This window comes from Urocampus carinirostris, chromosome 2, assembly GCF_059441175.1.
Source record: "Urocampus carinirostris isolate Australia breed hairy pipefish chromosome 2, RoL_Ucar_1.0, whole genome shotgun sequence".
Classification (NCBI taxonomy): Eukaryota; Metazoa; Chordata; class Actinopteri; order Syngnathiformes; family Syngnathidae; genus Urocampus; species Urocampus carinirostris.
This window is the reverse complement of record NC_142350.1, coordinates 64788139-64802624: the sequence shown is the minus strand read 5'-3', so window position 1 is coordinate 64802624 and position 14486 is coordinate 64788139. Positions and strand designations below refer to the sequence as shown.

The 14486-nt window shown below is 38.4% G+C and overlaps 1 protein-coding gene across 4 annotated transcripts in view; it reads right to left on the bottom strand.

Annotated features, from left to right (window-relative positions):
* The window catches only part of satb1b (SATB homeobox 1b), a 121447-nt gene that overhangs the window by 60037 nt on the left and 46924 nt on the right, over positions 1-14486 (bottom strand). For 3 of the 4 annotated variants that reach the window (XM_088327517.1, XM_088327516.1, XM_088327518.1), the window contains exons 3-5: positions 10309-10485; positions 8516-8642; positions 3978-4101 (exon numbers count right to left, since the gene is read on the bottom strand). In XM_088327517.1, coding sequence (XP_088183643.1) covers positions 3978-4101; positions 8516-8642; positions 10309-10485 — 428 coding nt within the window. The remainder of the gene's footprint in view (positions 1-3977; positions 4102-8515; positions 8643-10308; positions 10486-14486) is intronic. The other variant, XM_088327519.1, reaches the window with a different exon arrangement.

Genomic DNA, 14486 nt, shown 5'->3' with positions numbered 1-14486 from the left:
AAAGCAGGTTCCCTTCATGACCCCAGGTTGCGTCGATGCCAAGCTACACGCAAGCTGTTCCCTCTGAATAATAGAATACAAAAAGAATGTCACATTATGTTGTTCTGCAGCAAACCACGTGGTTTAAAAATTAAAGTTAAAACGATTATAATCTCTGACAGCTTAAAAAGAAATTGAAAAAAACTAAGTAAAAAAAGATGTCACTGATCATTTTGATAAAGAATAGGGTAGGGATTTAAGAACAGGTATGGAATTCTGCATTTGCGAGGGTTTTTTCTAAGGTCCCCAACCTGTTCTCTACTTTTCTACTGTTTACTCCCCTTGTAATTAAGAAGATTCAGGCCCAAAAAGACAGTTTGACTCCATGTCAATAAATTTGGTAGGGACGCCTCAAAGAAAACATCCAATTTCAGGCTTGTTCACTTGAAAAAAAATGGGCTTCTTGGGTATAATCCAGAAACCTTTGGGAAAATGGATCACCCAAAGCCAGTTTTATTTCATTACATGCAAACACGTCCGGTTTGTAATGAGTAGAGCAAGGGTTACCAACGTGGTGCCTATGGATACCATCTAGCCCCCCCCCCCGAAGATCACCGGAGTAGCCAGCAGACCAGTTCTTAAAATTATTCACAAGGGTCATTGAAATGTTTAGGAAATATTTATTTGCAACACATTGCTCTTATTTTCCACCAACTTTGATTAATTTGAACTTAGTCATACCATAATAGTGATATTGTAATGGCATAAGTTATTTTAGAAATGCATTTAAATTATGTGGTCACTAGCGCCAATCAGTAACAAAATACAGTAGCTGTGGGCTTCAAAATGGTTGGTGACCCCAGCAGTAGATGCATTAAAAGTCCCCAGAAGCCATGACTAAAAAGAATAATATCATTGTTTGATAAGTATACCGTATTTTCCGCACTATAAGGCGCACCTAAAAGCCTTTATTTTTTTCAAAAGCTGACCATGTGCCTTATAATACAGTGCGCCTTATTTATGGATCAATTTTAAAGTTGCAAAGTTTTCCAACTAATTTGCAGCCGCCGACTAGATTTTTCCCCGAACGCCAAGTAGTACGCGGTGTATGCTGGGATTTATCTACCGGCGTTTCATTGGCTAACCAATGTGTCAATCATCATTTGAATCGATCACTATTGGCTAAAGTTGTTCGGAGGTCAAGGGGCGGATCCTTTTTATCATTTACAGGCTGCCATTGGCTTAAACGGCAAACAAAGCCTGCAATTGGCCGAAAAAGATGTGTCAATCATCAGTTGAATCGATCACTATTGGCTAAAGTTATTCGGAGGTCAAGGGGCGGATCCTTTTTATCATTTACAGGCTGCCATTGGCTTAAACGGCGAAACAAAGCCTGCAATTGGCCGAAAAAGATGAATGCGTATTGCATGTGGCTGACGGCATTGAGAAAGCATTTTTTTCTATTCTGTATTTGTAAATATTGTATTCTCCTGGATTTACTACCCTCACGGATATAAGAGGACATTGCCTGCACATTATTATGAACACAACGACTTCGGTGAGCTATTCCGGGTTTTATATTGTCCCTGTATCTTGTTTCAGACTGAACTCGATGTTTCTGAGATAAGCGGTGCAGATAATGGATGGAATGGAGTGTCTATTTTTAAATTAAACTCAAGACTGAGGCACCTCTACATTGATATAAATTTAAAGTGTTTATTGTCATATGCACAGTAAAGTTGCGAGCGAAAAAGAAAATAGATACTAAGGAATGGTTATCATTTCTTGAATCCCAAGACTTTAACCTTCCGAATGATAGAACGATGCATTTGAGTGACATCTTACGGACACCACATCCGCACGTGTTCTCGACACGTATTTGCGTCTTTGCAAGCTTTCAGAATGTTAAGGGGGTAATAAGTTGGACTGAACTATCTGACTGTTATGTCCACGTTCCCATTGTAGCGCCTTATAATCTGGTGCGTCTTATGTATGTCAAAAATAGGACCAAAAACTATTTTTTCGGGGTGCGCCCTATAACCCGGTGCGCCTTATAGTGCGGAAAATACGGTAAATGTAATTTTGGTATTTTATAGGAGTCCTAAATGGTGAGATCTTAGCTAAAAAAATTAATGAACTACTGACTAAGCTGATCAATGTAATGTAAGATTGTGCATTGTTTAGTAGCAACCCACATATTGCGAAGTTTAAACATACCGACTATAAACAAACTTCTTTTGGGTCGTTTGAAACAAAATGCTTCACGTTTTAGGCGGGGAGTTTAGGACAATAAACTGTCAAACTCTAACCCAAGAATAACCAAAATCTAATAAAACAGTAGAGTAAAACATTACAGAGTCCAAACCTATACAAACAGCTCTCCAGCTCATCTACAATAATAGACATGTTGTTAAAATAATAAAAAGAGTTGAAGAGATTTTCTTTTGTGCTCACTAGAGAACTAAAGCATTCTTCAATTTAATTTAAAATTAGTGTGTATGTGCTAATAATAAATTGTATATGTGTGTTCGTGTGGGCGTTCTTGCCAAGGTGTGTGCGCGTGTGCAGTTCTCTTTTGAGCCTTCTTCACATATGGACCGTAAACAGGGTGATTACCAGACTGGGCTGGGCTCCGCCTGAACGCCACCCAGGGACTCTTTACATCATCAGCGCACTGCTCATGCCCGGCTAAACACACAAACACGCTGCCGCAATGCTAAACAACACACACTCACAAACACAACACAGACATAGTGCACAAGAGGGTCTCTGGGTGACCATACGCTAGCGTGAGAGGAGATCTGGTTGCACATATACTGACAATATGCAACACAATGAAATACAGTTTGGACTCGCATATTGTGCAAATGCATCGCACAAACTTTGCATTGCCACACAAACACCGACACAAACACACAAAGATATACGGCCATTTCATTGCATCGAGTCCAGAACTGCCACGGTGATATAGTGACTAGAGTGCCTGTTAGCATGAAATATGCTCACCCAACACTCATACTGTTACGCGTGTGGGTACCACAGCATAATTCATTCATTTTTTCAACAGCAATATCAGGATCTCAAGATAATGGAAATGGATCGATTGGGAGGAAATTATTTTGTTGTCAGGAATGGTGGAAGAGGATTCACTGGATTCTCAAACAGGGGTCCAGAGAAAATACAATTCCATCCATCAATATGGAACATACATACCAATCTTTCGACATTCGAAAGCAGTAGATGTATTCCTGCACTCTATTCTAAGTAATTGTTTTAATTGTTTGGCCGGGGTGTGACATATATTAGAAGTTATTAACACATTATCATATAATCTATTATCATTTTTTTATTAATGGCACTGTATATTACTTCACATGTTACTTTCACACTCAACTGTAAGAGAGCGCTCTAAGCCTGTGAGGATAATTAAACTCCGGAGACATAGTCTGGAAATTACGTTAGTCTCGATTAAAGATTTTTTCTTTGTTCATATTTGAAAAAAATTTAATTGGTGGGCGTCTTTAAGGGGAGGAAAGCTGTTGTCTAACGCGTACAACAGTAGTGTTGGTGAGTTTGTGTGAAACTACGTGGGCGTGTCAATAAAATGTGAGAATAAAAAAGATCGCATAAACGTATGCCTGAATTTGAACGGAAAGTCGAGCATTTTGGTTTGAAGAATGACTAGGAACCAATTTAAACTCTCATAATATTCAAACTAATAAATCATCGTGTTGTTTTGGACCGTCAACACACTTCTTCCCACCCTATCAATGTTTCTAAAGATGACCTCAAGTATCTAAAGTTGTTGCAAAACGAAGTAACACCTAACGCTGGGGACACTTGGTTGTTCTGAGATTTGATAGCTTAGATATGAGAGCTTATATAACAGATCAAACTTGGGGCATTTGATAATACGTATAAAAAGAGTGCTAGGCTACGTTTTGCTCTTAAATAAATCTTTTTAGAAGGGAGGGTAATAAGCAGACTGGGCTTAGCACCTGTGATAAGGGGCATTCTTTAGCCAGAGAGCTCTGATTCATGTCTTTGAGTAACTCCTTGAGGGCGTTTCTTACTGTAGAGTGGCTCCATTGCTCTGGTGGCAGGTCCTCCAGCTTAGGACAACTGTGAAGGAGAAAAAAAGAGAGAAAGGAGGGGTGGAAGTCGGGGGAAGGAGGGCATTTGAGAAGAAGATAGGAATAATGAGAAACAATTCAGATGGAGAGCAGGCAGATAGCACGGATAGCATGATGCTATCTTGAATTAAATTATAGGAGCAGCAATTCAATGTCCCACATGATTTAATCTTCATGCAAGTGTTGGGACGATTCCCCGATACGTGGGATAACAGTAATCGGTGAAATCCGTAGAATAACACATTCAAATCACGTGATTAGGGCAAGTCAGGTGAATCTATTTGAGTCGATTAAACAAAGGCCCCAAATTGAAGAGTAACAAATTTAAAAACTGTATTTTATAACTCTTTGAAATACACACAAAAGTTGTTTGGTGCCTTAAGTATTGAGAAAATGATTAATCTGCAAATGTACAACTTTAATTTATTGTTTTTACGAATTATTTTTTATAGTAAACATTACGTCAATATCCCACTGACAGTTAAACATATTGATGTAATTTTATTAAATATTAACGAGGACTGCAACAATTAGCGGACAGCAATCAATAATAGAAGAAGTTGTTGTTGATTACTGTCGCCATACACGTTTTTCCAAAAGACTGAGGCACCTCTACATTGAGATAATCTCTGCTGAGCGCTGCTCATGCAGAATATCGGTCTCGAGTAGTAACATACAGAAATGATTGTGTCAAAATCAGCATACAAAAAACTTTTAATGTTTGGGAGCATTTTAGCCTAGATACAGGAAATGAAAAGACAACTTGCAAAGTTTGCAAAAAAGACCTTGTGTAATACGGCTATACCTCTGATGCACAAATGTTTAAAGACAAAGCAAGTCAGACAGTTGAATGAGTCGGGCTCAAGCCAATACTGTTTTGATGACATGCATTTTATACTCTTAGGTGTGTGTTTCACTAAAAAAAAGAGAGCTTGAGTGCTATCCCAGACTTTGCCTGACATATGTATTTGAAATTAAATGCATCCAGTCCAAAGAACAAATGTCGGTTGTTAAAACATTAAGACAAATGTCAGTTGTTGAAATCGTTTGAAATCAAACGTTTAAGAATTGTTAAGTATTTTGTTACAGACTTTAAAGTTGACCATTAAATGTACAAAATATTTATTTAATTAGCATACGAATATCAGCTGTAAGTTGCGACCCTAATATTAAATTGATTTGGCTCTGAAGTAACCATTTCAATGGTACTAAATTGTATGTGATCATTTGTAAATGTGGCTGCCATGCAATACTGCTGCTCAGATGTCCTCTCATTTAATAAGGCAGCGGCTGTCCAATATTTTGCTGTTCACTTATTCATTGAAATCAGAATATATTATAAATGCAGGAGACCACATTTTACTTGATAATGAGCACCTAACTCACAACTTGACACACAGTTGAGTCAGCCCGATTTGAATATTTACACCCTATACTCGCCAATGTTAGCAGCAGGGTCTGTGATGCTAAAAGTTAATGCCAGCCATTCAGTTGCGATGAATACAAGGTATATCAGGCCGGTGACTGCAGGAAACTATCACATTTTCCCAATACGTAGCCATAGCAATACTGCGCTAGCTCAATAAATGAGAAGCGAAGGCAGATGCCATAGAAATATACGAGGGCTAAGCTACAAAAATCTATAAGGGCTAAAGAGGCGGAGAATCAATTTTATCATTAAATTGTAATAAAAACAATTCAATTGCATAGGCCTACCTAAATCCGGCACCCTTTACCCTAACATCGCCAATACGTAGAGCTGCTGCGGTTCCAAGTAAATTAAGCACTTTGAAGAGTGTATGTGACAAGTAACGTAAACTGTATTCCAAACAGGATACAGTTTTAGTGGCTCTGAAGTGGCAGACTGAGCTGTAAAGAAGAGAAGCACCACCATCACCACATTCTCCTCCTCTATTTTTCCCCTCCTTACTACCAGCCACACACCCTCCCCTTCATCCCTCCCTCCCTCCATCCTCTCGGTTTTCCTGCTGCAAGCGCCCCTCCAAGACAGACAGATTTCATTTGGCGCATCAAGCAGATGCATCTGGAGATTACTCCCTCGCTCTCTCCCTCATTCCCTCTCGCTCCCTTGCTTTCATATTCTCTCGCTCTCCCTCTCCTGATTGTTCTGATTAGTTAATTACTTTATACAACACATCTGCTGGATTGATGCATGAATTATACATCAGCTGCATGTGACCGCCGCTGCCGCCGCTATTATTTTGTCTTACTTCTACCTTCTCGCCGGGCTCTGCCAAAACGTTAGCTATATGTCTTCAGTGGTTTAGTGGAGAGATCACGGGGGCGCCGAGATAATAGGAAAAACAACAACATGGCGCAGGTAATGTAACCACAAAGTAGATTAGCATGTTAGCTGACGCTTAACTGGTGTCGTTTTTCTCCTGTTGGTGTAGCCAAGGGTTTGAGGGGGTCCAATTTCCTCACCAAAGTCTGACAAGGTGAAAAATGTCTTCATGTTCTGAAACAATTTACCAGGCGATCACACAATTTCAGTTAACTCATTCAATGCCAGTCGTGTTCAAAGCAGGATTCTCCATAGTGCCGGTCGCTTCAAGTCAAGTCAAGTCATTTTTATTAGTATAGCCCTTAATCACAAAGAGTCTCAAAGGGCTCCACAGGTTATTACACAGACTATTTTTTAGACTATTATTACACCATCCCCTGATCTGGAACCAACATGAGGGCAAGGAAAAACTCAAAAACCTCAACATTGGGAAAAACGAAGAAACCCTGAGAAGGGACCGCACATGTGGTATCCCCCTTCACTGTTGTTTTGAGACTCAAAAACAGGACTGGAAATGCCCTTTGGTGGTCAAGTAGATTATCCACAGATATACAATTGTGAAATTAGTCTTCACCAAAGGCGAGGCACACCATATGGTTGGAGTTCAATCTTTTATCACAAGTTGTCATTCCATTCATAAACTGAACTTCGAAAATTCACAACACCCAGTTTCTACCAAATATGTAGGAATTTTTATAACTTAATTGATCATACTCTATTCAAATAAAATTTGCCTACCCGGGGTGAAAGGCATAAAGCAAGGCTCTAATCACATTTGATGTATCGAGTCCTGACATCAATCAGATAGAAAATCCGCCGTGTGACCTCAAGAGTTCTTCACACCAGGCCTCACTGAAATGTTTTCAAGTGCAAAAAACCTTCCAAATTCTGCATCTCCACAATAATTGTTACTTTGAGGTTATTGTGGCTAAGACAGCGTTAACAATTGAAGAATGTCAAAATACATCATTATGTAATAGTTTAATCACATCATAGCATCATTAAGAGATAAATTGATCACATAGTTACATTATTCCTCTTGAAGAGTCAAATTGACTTGGTCTATATAGTAACGAAAAAGGTTGCGGTTTTTTTTTTCCCAATTCGGTGTCTTTGGCTAGTTTTGGGTAGGGCAAAAACACATTTTAACCAGATGCTTCATGGTGAAAAGGGGACTTAGGGCCACTAAACTGTGTCTTTATGACAGTAAATTAATTTAAGGCTTGACTTATAAGTCATATGACTTATCACCACCACATGACACAAAAAGAAATCCTTTCAATCAGATAAAGGATGACTCAAATTGTGATCACTTCAAATACTGTTTTATGTGGGGAAAATGAAAACATATTTTAAAACGTCACCTATTTTTTCTTATTTGTCCTTTAAAAGGTTTAGCCCATCTTTGAAGAGCAGCAACTCGATGATGAAGGTGCTGTATCTGAATCAGATCAGAAGGGTTTTGCTGCTACTGGTTACATAACCCAGTACCATCTCCTTCATGTGGGGGAGAAAACCCCTAGCGCAAAAAATTTTGAGAGGGATGGGCACCACCAGGCTGTACTTGCTCTACAACCCTAGAGGTTAGGGAATCTGTGAAACTGTACTTTTTAAAAGAAAACTAGTATAATGTCGATATTAGAATAACTTTGAACTGTTGGGCATATTCTGCCGAATATTGGCATCTTTTGTTATCCATCTATATACATTCACGCAAACATGCACACGCCCATGTGCACACAATTATCAAAGTGGTACTGGTGTTGAACCAGTGCCAGTGCACGCCAAGCCACTATTCTGCAGGCCTCTGGAGATGCGCTCTTTTTTCTAAAACTCCCCTACCTCCTTCTTCTATCTCCTGCCTTCATCAACAAACACACACCATCACCCACACACATTTAAACACACACATGTACAACAGCACAAACAGAAGGTTGTGTTTAATTCCCAGCATGCTGGCCTTGAATGCATGGATAGCCATCATTCTTTTCCTCACCCCCTCAAACCCCCTTCTATGTTTTCTTGCCAGGACTGTAATCTACTGTGGAATACAAAATGTGGAGTACGGATGTGCATGTGTGTGACTGTGTAGCCGAACCTGTGCAGCTGGATCTTAAGCGTGACCACGTGGTAGACGTCCTGCAGCATGTCGGCCACCGTGGCGTCAGGTGCGTCTGTCACGTATGACAGGGGAATGGGATTCCACTTGCCCACCTGAATCATACCTGGCGGAAGAATCAAAACAAGCAAGACTAAATTTAATGGAGGCATCTTATAGTTTCCTCAGTGGTTGACAATATTTAACACTTGTATGTAAGGTTAAAAACCTTTCAATACCCCTGTTGGGTCAAAATGACCCGCCCCGAAAAAAGAAAAAAAAAATACAAAATTATATTGTATTTTAAATGTTATGACTTGCCCTAGATTTGTCCCAACTGTAGAAAAAATGAAATGTTTTTATTCAAATTTCAATCCGAACAGCAAAAAAGGTACAAAAATCAAACTTAAATGAGAACAACACGAAGGTTAAGTTAAAGGTGATATATTATTTACAAATAAAGCATGAGGAACTTCAACGATTAGGGGAACAATTCGGGGGTGCATTACAAACGGATTCCAATTTTTGGTTATTTTAAACACAATGACAGCACAAATTACCTACTTTGTGGTGTTTTCTTATATAGAGGGAATCTAATGAGTTGATTTTTCCAGTCTTTACCCATAATTAATTATTTTTTAACTCAACTTTTTATATTTTTGGTGTAGTTCAGGCAGGGGTCAGTAGCATGTAACCCGCAGGCACCTAGAACTTAGTAGTTCAGTAGCCAAGTATCCAAAGAATTAGTTTTGAAAATAACTCAACAGTGGGTCATTGTGATTTTCTAGGAAATTCAATTTCCATCCAGCATTATGTTTTAGTAGTCGACCGAGCCAACATTCTAACACTACTACAAATAAGGTAAACCTGGTAATAATATAATAACCATAAATGACAATTGGTAACCCTTAGCGCTACTTATTAACAAGAATACATAACAACAAGACAAAACACCAGAAAATACACAACATTTTACAACGGTCATGGAAAAACAGACGATAAATACGTGACAACATTAATCACAAAATAGATGACAAATACGTGACAAAATACCTGATAAATACAAGACAGAACACACGACGAGACACAACAAAATATATAACAAAAAACATGACAAATACACAACAAAATAAATTAAAAATAATGAACCAAATGCATGACAAATACGTTAAGAGTAGACAACAAATACACAACGGAAAATACGATAACACAAAACACACAACAAAAAACAGCAAAAATTACACAATAATTTACAATATTCCTGGAAAAATACACGACTAAACACACAACAAAATATATGACAGAATACACGACAAATTCTAGATACATTTCATGACAAAATACATGATAGGTAGACGGCAAAATACACAACAAAAACACAAAAGACACGACATGAAATGAAATGACATAATACCTGACAAAAAAGACAAACAACACAACAAAATACTCAATATTCTATAATATTCACGAAGAAATACACAACTTAACACACGACTAAACACAGGACAAATACATGACAAAAAAAAGACAAATACATGACAAGTACACGACAAAATACATGACAAATACACAACAACAAAAAAAAGAAAATACACAATAGAATCTCTCTCTGCCTCAAAATGTAAGTGACCCTTGTTGTAGAGTTCTATCCTTTTGTCATCGAATGTGTATATTGATGCACATATAATTTCTCCAACAATTAGCTCTATAGTATGTGTAGTACTAGCGATAAACCGCCGTGTTAAGTAAAACAAGAACAAAAAGCTCAAGAGGCAATGGCGCTCTGCACTTACCTTTGGCCTGGGCAGCTGAGCTGTGCGAATAGCCCAACGAGAGCAGTGCCATTTCGATGAGCTGATTGAAGAGCATGTCCTTGCGCACCAGCACAAACTCTGCGTGTTCCTCTTTGCTATCGAAATCCAGAGGATTTTCGTAGTGCTCCACCACGCAGAAGACGGGCAGCATGTTACCTACCAGGCAAACACAAACAAAGTGCACCTTTGAGCAATTGCCATCTTTACGATTAAAATCAATCAAAAATATTTTGTGTTCATAGGACAATGTTTTTATCTTCACACATTTGTCCTGTCGCTAGAGTGAGGAATCAAACACTGACAGGGAAACAATGTGCACAGTAAAAATTACCTAAAGGCATTTAAAATGAGACTTTTACACTTCTTATTCAATTTGTTTGGAAAAAATATTTTGAACAATACGATTTTAGGTCAATGCTTTCACCGAAAGGTGATCCCCAAGACATGGATATGGGCAACAGCCAAGCAAACTGTAGTTTTGTCACAGATTGTTGATCAATTAGCAAATTAAATAGACAAATTAGGGGGCTGTCCCATTTTGGTTTCAGAAATAGAAATGAGTCCAACAAAAGGGCATAACCAAAACTATTTTAAATGTAGAGCGCATTGAAAGAATGGTTTACATTTCAAAAAATGGCAGACTTTACATATCTTGGGAAATATGTATGCGTGTATAGCATACAATTTACAATGCAGTTATCTAGTATCCTTCAAAGTCTGATTTATCATTAGGTATACCTAAGAGTTGTTTCCCTCGTTATGCTTTTTTTGTGTTAATATCCATTAATGTTTTCTCCATTCTCTAACATTCATCTCTGGTTCAGTAAATAAAAATAGTGTGATCATGCGACAGAATCTAATGCCTTTTTGTATGTCATCCATCTCACTAGTGGTTTAGATTTGGCACTCTCAGCGCCGTGACCCAGGTTCGATCCCCGTTGCATTAAATGTTTTGCGATAGTGGTCAGCGATAGTTTTTGACTGATCAATCATTGCACAAATTCTGTGATATTCTATCTTAAAAGCTAATGAAATATGCACTCTCTCCGCCGCAACCCAGGTTTGGTTCCCATTGCATCAATTGTGGTCCATGATATTTTTTGACACATCAATCATTGCACAAAGATGAAAATATTCTAACGTAAAAACCTTATGTATATTGCGCACCAAACATTTGAGTTCTTTTTCAGGATAAAAATGGGTGTTATACAGGAATAAATACAATACTTGCTTATTATTCAAGTAGGCTTCCACAACTTTTAATTCTGACATTACCTAAGAGAAAAACTATTTGTTCAACACTAGCCTCTTTGTTGGAAAACCTATGGATCCTTGTGAAACCCAGTTTTAGAAAAAATGAATCAAAAATTGTCCAAATATCACTCCAGGTGTATATTAATATAAAACGGCATTCCTAAAAAAAAATAATTGCTTTGAAAGGAACAGGGATAACAAGAAAAGTTGATGAGACTCTAGCTATGACGTGGGTTCCCTTAACTACAAGAGTCAAGGGGGCACCATTTTCTGTGGTGTGTCTTGGGCAAGTACAGCCTGGTGGCGGCCATTTCTCTCCAGGCCAACAACGTTTTCCACCTGGTCTCGGACCGGGGACCTTTCGCATGTAGGCGAATGTGACGTCCTAATATTTCCCAATCCCGGGCATTCCAGAAGATGCGTGCAGAATCCTGGCAAAACAATAAATCGGCCCACAAATGCCAGGGAATGTGCTGAAAGTGCTGCTTTTCCTCCTGCCTCCATTTTAATAGATAAAGATCTAACAATAAAGACTGCTGTGTAGGTTCATTTGAGAGGGGCGGGCTGCGCAGGGATCAATACAGGCTTTGTTTCCCGGGTAGCCTACGGACGGGCGGCGGTAAATATTGTTCCGGCGCTCAGACACAAACCCACTGTGGGCCCTCTCGACTAGGTTGCGGGCGAGGCCCTGCTACTTTGGATGATGGAGGTGAGGAATAAGGTTCTCTCAGCTGGAGCACCGCAATCTAAGATTTACAAGGGAAAAAGCTACAACGGCACATCGGAGGATGCCTTGCTCAAACAAAGCTGAGTTTGCATTATAAACGCAGAAATAGGGCAGACAGAAAACCTTTACCTACAGTTATTTTTATACTTGAATCAAACCCATTTTCTGCAAACCATATGGTAAATAGTTGCACTGAAAATTCATAGGAAAAATATTACAATTTATTATAGATACAGGATATCAGGGTAGTGTAAAAATTTAAACACAATTATGTTTTTGACATACTCTGGTATGGTGCGCATAAGTAAATATGTGATTTACAGTACCTTAAATTCCGGACTATAAGCCGCTATTTTTTCCCAAACCTTCAACCCTGCGGCTTATTCAGTGATGCGGCCAATTTATGTAATTTTTCTAACAGCCGCCAGCGGCGCTCGAGTACAAAAGGGTAAGATTTAGACCGGTCGTATATATGCGCCGAGGAAGACTGAAACTTCTTAGCTTGTGCACAAATTAAGTTAGCGTAGACATATCTTCATCATGCAAGTTGCAAAAAGAAAGGCACATGACGTAGCTTTCAAGCTAAAAGCAAACGAGCAGTCCGATAAAGAAGGAAACAGAGCTACTGCACGTAAACTTCACTTTGCGAGCGAGTTGCTAGCGCGATTTTGAATAATGGAGCGTGGGACGACGTCTATGTGACAAAGTCTCTTTACCATACTGGGGAGGACGGCTTTGATGATGTCAGTTATAAGGAGGAAAATAAGGATGGTTTACCGTGGCCTCTACGAGTACGGTATGTTTTTTTTAACAGACTGGTTTACTGTGTTGCTAGTAGCGTTTTGCTACCCTTCACAGGCACGGTTTGGGATGAAAGTTATAATATTATAATTAAAGCTTTGAAAACTCTCTCGGTGTACCGTCTTTCGTTGTAAATATGTGTAACCGATGTATAATATGTATTTGCACCTGTATATTTTTGAATGTATTTATTTGAGACACTTATTCTGATATGTTTTGCGAATTAAAAAAGAGGGGCGGAGCAAACGCGGGCTGACGGGAAGTGGGGTAAAGGTGAGTGAGACCTGTTGTCGCGGCGGACAATAGTGGATATATATTTTTCCTCACCCTTACCTCTGGAAATATAGACTTTTTTTTTTTCCTTGGATTAGTTTCAACTGGTACCCGGACTTTGCAGGTCTGCATCAAACCTTAAGTACCGGTATCATTTTCTGTTCATTTTGCCGGCTGTGATTTTTAGACTGTGTACTTTATGTTCAGTTACAATCGCGGGATTTAAATTCGGGTTTGGGCTAATTTTGTGAATGTGATACATGTTTTAATGTGGGAGAATGCGGCTTATAAACGGGTGCAGCTTTTGTGAGTACAAAATCGGTTTTCCTCTTAAAATGTGGTGGGTGCGGCTTATAATCAGGTGCGCTCTATAGTCCAGAATTTACGGTACTTATTTTCATTACCTTCTGCTAACAAACATAAGTATATATATACACATCTATATCTTGTCATGCGACTAATAAGATTGTGTTATGCCATAAAATATTTGATTGTACTGTATCTAAAAGTCTCACACTAGATCGAGATTCCATTTTCTTACGTGCGTTTTCAAATTAAGATTTTGAACAAGCAGTTTCTTTCCAATTTTACAGTTGCACATTTTGAATGTAGGAAATATTTTCCTGGGAGTGTCATAATATTAAACAAGTAATATACCGCTTCTCCCTTTTTTAAACACTTAATTTGATCATTGGAAAAATTCAAAATAAAATAGGTCGAGTTCTGATGTTTTGTTTTATTGCATGGAATTTAATATCTTGATAAATGAAAGTATTAAATAATTTAAAAAAAAGAAAGAAAAAGATTCCAGATGATATAGCCAAATATTTTAGTTCTGGTAATGAGCGCAATGAAAAATACGTAAGAAAACCGAGGTTCCACTGTATGTTAAAGGTTTACTTATGTAGTGTTATAAAAATGTAACCGATTTGAGTCTATGGACTAAATGGTTTCTTCATAACCAATAAACAGAGTAAGAGAAAAACAACACATTTCTATAAGTAGTACTTTTTAAAGAAAAGTTCAAACTTTTTGTTATATTTAGTTTTATTGTATTTCAACCATTGTGTCTCTGTATTTGGCCTCCTGGGTTGTGAGGCTG